Source organism: Gossypium arboreum, chromosome 3 (genome assembly GCF_025698485.1).
Source record: "Gossypium arboreum isolate Shixiya-1 chromosome 3, ASM2569848v2, whole genome shotgun sequence".
NCBI lineage: Eukaryota > Viridiplantae > Streptophyta > Magnoliopsida > Malvales > Malvaceae > Gossypium > Gossypium arboreum.
Window position 1 is genome coordinate 5,852,076 of NC_069072.1, and position 6,058 is coordinate 5,858,133.

Genomic DNA, 6,058 nt, shown 5'->3' on the forward strand with positions numbered 1-6,058 from the left:
CGATAAGAAAGTGGAGATTGTTAACACAAATAAGTTAGACTTATATTTTTTTAAAAAGAGCTTACTTCAAAGAGGCAATATCAAATTATACTTGAACAACAATACTACGGAAGTGATCTAAAAATATTTTAATCGATGATGAGGTAATATAATATTTTGATTTTTAAAATTTTTCTACAAGTTGTTTATATTATGTGAAACAGACACTCTTAAAATTATTATTTTTGTTGAAAATTTTGGTGCAAGTGATGTTTTGTAAGTTTGTTTTTTTAAAAATAAATTTAAATAACTATTCTTCAATATTGTTGCATGTTACTTTACCTATTTTTTATTTTTAAATCAAAATTATATTTTTAAATAATTATTATTGCAACACTAATTAAAACTAACTTATTTAAAAATTAATTAAAAGTTAAACATGTAAAATCACATCTAACATATGTCACAATAGAAACTAATAATTTTTAAAGCCTCAATGAAAACCTTATATATTCTTTTATATATATATATATATATATATATATATATATTATAAAACTCCCTATTTCATATTTTAAATTAATATTTAACAAATTTTTAATATTTTCAATAATTCTCAAGTTAAAAATTTTATAATAAAGTAAAAATAAAAATAAAAGTAAATTACACCTAAATTCATTAAATTGTTAGTAAGTTTGTGTTTTGGTTATTTAACTTTAAAATGTTATAAAATGATTATTGAAGTATTCGAAAGTTTCATTTAGGTCACTAAGTTGTTAAAATCGTTATTGTCTGACCTTTTTTATTTACATCGCCTGCACCAACCGAAAAACTCCCCTCCCTCTTCTCTTCTGCATGAAACAATTGAATGTTACAAATTTGCAAACCAAAATCCAAACAGGTTTGTTATCTGTTGTTAGACATTGACCGTTATAACGACTTGGATCTAAGGTATTTTCTTCTACTTATTGATGAATATTGATGTACCATATTGATTATCGAATTGTCGCTTGAAACTCACTAACCAGACTTTTCTTTAAAAAATTAACAGCCTAATAACTTAAATAAAAACTTTCAAATAATTAAATGACTATTTAATAACTTTTAAAAGTAAAGTGACTAAAATGTAAATTTACTAATAATAGTTTACCCAAATAAATAATCAAATATACTAACTTTTCTATTTTCCTACGTTAAGTAGCACTATTAATTTCCCCTCATAAAAGAGGGAACAAATAAAAATATATAGGCTTTTCAATTAAAGAAAGACTCCAACCAACGGCGGCTCTCTCCAATCATTCGGTTCTCCCTCTCATTTCTCCCTCTTTTATCTTCCTTTTAGATTCTTGAATTATCCCCCGATTTTTATCCGATTCCATCCCATCGCCGATCTATCCTCTTTACATTTTCATCTACCCAACGATTTTTTCCTGATCTAAAAACCTTTGCTTCGGAGAAAACTAGGCCGAGGAACAGCATAGCAAAATCGGCGGTTGTCGGTTAGGGAGGAAGGCAAAAAGAATGTCGGCCGAACAGAAAGAACAAGAACCTAACCCTAACCCTAATGGTTGCAGCAACGGCAATGAAAATTTGAACACTGAAAGTGAACATGAAGAAAGACAAGAAGACAGACAAGAACACGAACAGGAACGAGAACAGCCGCCACGTCAGTCTTCGACAAGAACTCCTTTCACTAATCTCAGTCAGGTTGATGCTGACCTGGCTCTTGCTCGAACCCTACAAGAACAGGTAAAAATTTTCAACTTTTTTTTTTTTTTTTTTGGCTTTGAAATTTGTTCATTTTTTGTGTGCTTGTTTATAAAAATTACTTTTTTTTTTTATAGGAAAGGGCGTATATGATGCTTAGGATGAATAATGATGGTGGGAGTGATTATGGAAGTTGGGAGGCTGGGAGCTATTTGCATGATGATGACGATGATGATGATTTTGGGGATTCCCATGATCATGATATTACTGACGGCGATGATGAGGATGAGGATGATGGTGAACAGGAGGATGAAGATGAAGAGGAATATGATGGGACTGATGCCGATGATGATGAGGATGCGTTTGATGTGCATGCACATGCTGAGGATGGTGATGAGGATAACAACCCTAGTGCTGAACTCGACCCAGCTGCTTTTTCGAGTGATGAGGCTTTTGCTAGAGCGCTTCAGGACGCTGAGGAAAGAGAAATGGCTGCTAGATTGTTGGCCTTAGCTGGGATTAATGATAGTGAGTCTTTACTATTGTGAGACTCTTGTTAATTGCTTTGAATTTATGCATATGTTAAGAGTGTTCATTGAAGTTTTACTAATTTGCAGGAGAAATTTTTACATTAGAGGATCATGGAGGTCACTCCCAGGTGTGAATTGCTGTAAATACGGGTTATAAGCCTGAATTTTCATGCATATGTATTGATCTCTATGTTACTTTATGGGAAAAAGTTTCAATCAGGTTATGTGACATATATCATTTGTACGTATATAGACATTTGTTTGTAGATACTTAGATGGTCGTCTATTGTTATTTTTCATTCTTTCCTACATACATGCAGCTATGCCAGGTTGAAAACTGCAATAATATGTCAGGAAGAATTTGGGTTTCTCACTTCCTTCAGTCCAAAGATGTTCACTTGGAAATTTGTGGATATTGAGTAATATGCTTTGTTGTCTATTTGTGAATGTTATGCTTATACTTTTAACAAGACTGGAATGGTTCTAAAGCTAAAACCTCATCAAGTTATTTGCAATCTGATGCTTGCAATGGATACATTTCAGTTTTACTCATCTTGACATCATTGAATCACACATTAGACTATCTGGTTTCAATTAGATGTTTAGTATTTAGGTACATTCACATGCTAAAATTAGTACTTGATTCCCTCTTGTTGGCCACTTCATATTTTGAACTAGTAAGTGTAATCTTCTTAGTTCTGACATTTAAGTTGTTATAAGCGAGGATTCCACAGTCAACATTACCATCTCTTTTCTTTATGTCTGAGGCAGAGGTTCATGTCTCTCCCTCTGTACTCTTGGGTTGATAATATGTTGTCTGGTTCTGTTTTAGGATTATACATGTAATGGTTGTTATTTTACATTTTGGAATTTCACTTATTGGGAATGATTGGTGATATATTGGAATAAACAGGATTTATTGAGTATTTATAACAGTCAACCTATATTTGTCATAATGGTGCTGGGAGTAAAATAACTTGTTTGAAATGCAAGGACCATTTTGTGAATGGTTCAGAATTTGAGGTTGTTGTATGTTATAGTTTCTCGACATTTTTCCCTTAGAAACTCACTGTTATCAGATCTCAAGTTCATTAGAGAACAGAAGCTCTGCCTGATTTTTGCTGCTTTTAATGAGATTTGACTATGAGTTTTCATTAAATAGTTGATTGCACGATACCTTGAGATTTGACCTCTGTATAAAATGAAATTTTCTTCTTTTTTTTTTTTTTTTTGTCCTTTTTAGTAGTGATGAAGCTTATCATCTCACTTAATTTCTGGTCTGATTTTTTGGCGATATACATCTGCAGGATACATGGGAAGAAGTTGATCCCGATGAGCTTTCGTATGAGGTAAACTGGGTAGAGTCTACTGCATTAAACTTTCTGCTTAAACACTCTTAAGTATGATTCTATCATTCAGGAACTCCTTGCACTTGGTGAAGTTGTTGGAACTGAGAGTAGAGGGCTTTCGGCTGATTCACTTGCCTCCTTGCCTTCCATAAAGTACAAGGCAGGAAGCAGTCAGACAGGAAGCAATGATTCGTAAGTTTGAATGCATCATTCCTCAATGCCTGTATATCATTCACTTGCTGATTGAATTTGTATCCTTTGTTTTCAGGTGTGTCATATGCCGTGTAGATTACGATGATGGTGACTCCCTGACAGTGCTTTCTTGCAAGCATTCATATCATCCTGAGTGCATAAATAATTGGTTGAAAATAAACAAGGTATACCGCATTTAACTGCCTTTAATTTTGTTTGTTATATAGGTTTATGAGGACTTAGAAGCAACATCTGCATAAACTCTCCATCAAAAGACAAAACTGGCAAATTTATCCCTTGTTGCTTTGTTGTGACATATACATGTTAGAATACTGGTTTCTGCAACTATTATATGTTCACAGAATCATTTGAAAACATACATGTCCCAATGCAATGGGTATCGAATGATGTATTATTTTGTTACCGCAGGTCTGCCCTGTTTGTAGTGCTGAGGTCTCAACCTCGGGTCAGAGCTAGTACTTTGGGAATACTCCTTCGAGCCACAAGGTCGCAGCGTCTTGTTTTAATACACGCAGAATGTACCAGTTCTTTATGGTAAAAGACATGTATCTACAACATCCATTCCTCTATTAACTTGTGTTCACCTTATGGGAATTAGAAAAATGACAATCACCAAATTGTGTTTGATTTTCGCATGATGTTTAGAAATGGCAGCCTCACCCATTGAACATTGTCAACATCTCCTTGGATCAGGATTGTGTATAATGTTTTAATATTTTGGGTAAAGGAAATATCCATTTAAGAAGGGTTTAGGGTTTTAATCAAAGGGAAAGGATGCCAAGGGCTAGTCATTGTTCCCACCAAAATTTACCCACCGTAACCACTATCCCTATTTCATTTATTGCCGGCATCACAACACATGCGTATCCCACTTACTCTATATTTACATTAACTGGTGCTCTCTCAGTTCTTTACATTTAATTTTTGTTAATTAATAAAATTGGAATGTTATTATCACTTATATATTAAAATAATTTCAATTATTTGATACTAATAATTTTGTGTATATATATTAGTTATATTAATATCTCTATAAATACATAATTTTAATTATTAAATTTATATTATTGTATAATATGCTAAAAATATATTATTATATGTAATATAAAATTACTTATACACTAACATATATTATATTATATTATTAAACATCAAAATTGAAAATTTTAAAATTTTAAAATATTAATTATTAAATAATAATAATAATAATAATAATAGAACGAAGAAGCCTTCAAAGTATTTATAGATTTGAAATGTAATGATTGTTATTTGTTGGGTTTTTTACCCCAATATTATAAAAAAAAATTATAGACGAAAATAGGTTGTCAGTCAGATTAATTATGAAAATGATATACTTTTTGGAGTCGTGCCTACTTGACAGGCACAATCCATTATTTTATTATTAATTTTTTTTATTTTAAAAAATTATTATGATATTATTTTTAATATTTATATTAATATATGGATAAAAATACGAGTTTTACACGGATAAAAAATATTCGAAATGGGTCGAGCCTGTCAGGTAGGCACGACTAGTCGTGCCTGACAGGCAAGCACAACACCCTCTAGTCATGCCTGACAGGCAAGCACAACACCCTGCACATTTCCCTTTTCTTTCTTTGCATTTTACAAAAAATTGGTCTTATATCACTTTTGGTCTCTCTACTAGGCATAAAATTAAAATTCTATTTTATACTTAAATTTCTACAATAATATTTGGTCCTATTTTTATAATTTTTCTAAATAATTAATATTGTTAATTACTCGATAAAATTTTTGACGTGTTTAGTTTAACAAAACAATGATATGTTAAGTTGTAATAAGTTTTAAATAATAAAATTTCTAACAAAAATGTATTCCAAATTAACATATCATTGTTTTGTTAAACTAATATTTTGTTTAAAAAACACTTCAAAAATTTTATCGAGTAATTAACAAAAATTTTAATACAATTTTGTTATAAATTTTATTATTTAAAACTTATTCCAACTTAACATATCATTGTTTTGTTAAACTAAACAAAAATTTTATCAAGGTAATTAACAAAAATTTTAATACAATTTTGTTAGAAATTTTATTATTTAAAACTTATTCTAACTTAAAATATCATTTTAAAAAACATATCAAAAACTTTAATGAGTAATTAACAATATTAATTATTTAGAAAAAATTATAAAAAATAGAACAAAATATTATTGTAGAAATTCAAGTATAAAATAGAATTTTAATTTTAGGCCTAGTAAAGGGACTAAAAGTGATATAAGACCAATTTTTGTAAAA

The 6,058-nt window shown here is 30.3% G+C and overlaps 1 protein-coding gene across 1 annotated transcript; it reads left to right on the forward strand.

Annotated features, from left to right (window-relative positions):
- Nucleotides 1-1,183: 1,183 nt before the first annotated feature.
- On the forward strand, nt 1,184-4,523 carry LOC108476345 (E3 ubiquitin ligase BIG BROTHER-related-like). Its single transcript, XM_017778533.2, has 7 exons — nt 1,184-1,728; nt 1,824-2,214; nt 2,304-2,344; nt 3,524-3,565; nt 3,636-3,757; nt 3,834-3,942; nt 4,187-4,523. The coding sequence occupies exons 1-7, from the start codon at nt 1,501-1,503 to the stop codon at nt 4,232-4,234; spliced, it is 981 nt and encodes a 326-aa protein (XP_017634022.1). The 5' UTR covers nt 1,184-1,500; the 3' UTR covers nt 4,235-4,523.
- The last annotated feature ends 1,535 nt before the right edge of the window (nt 4,524-6,058 follow it).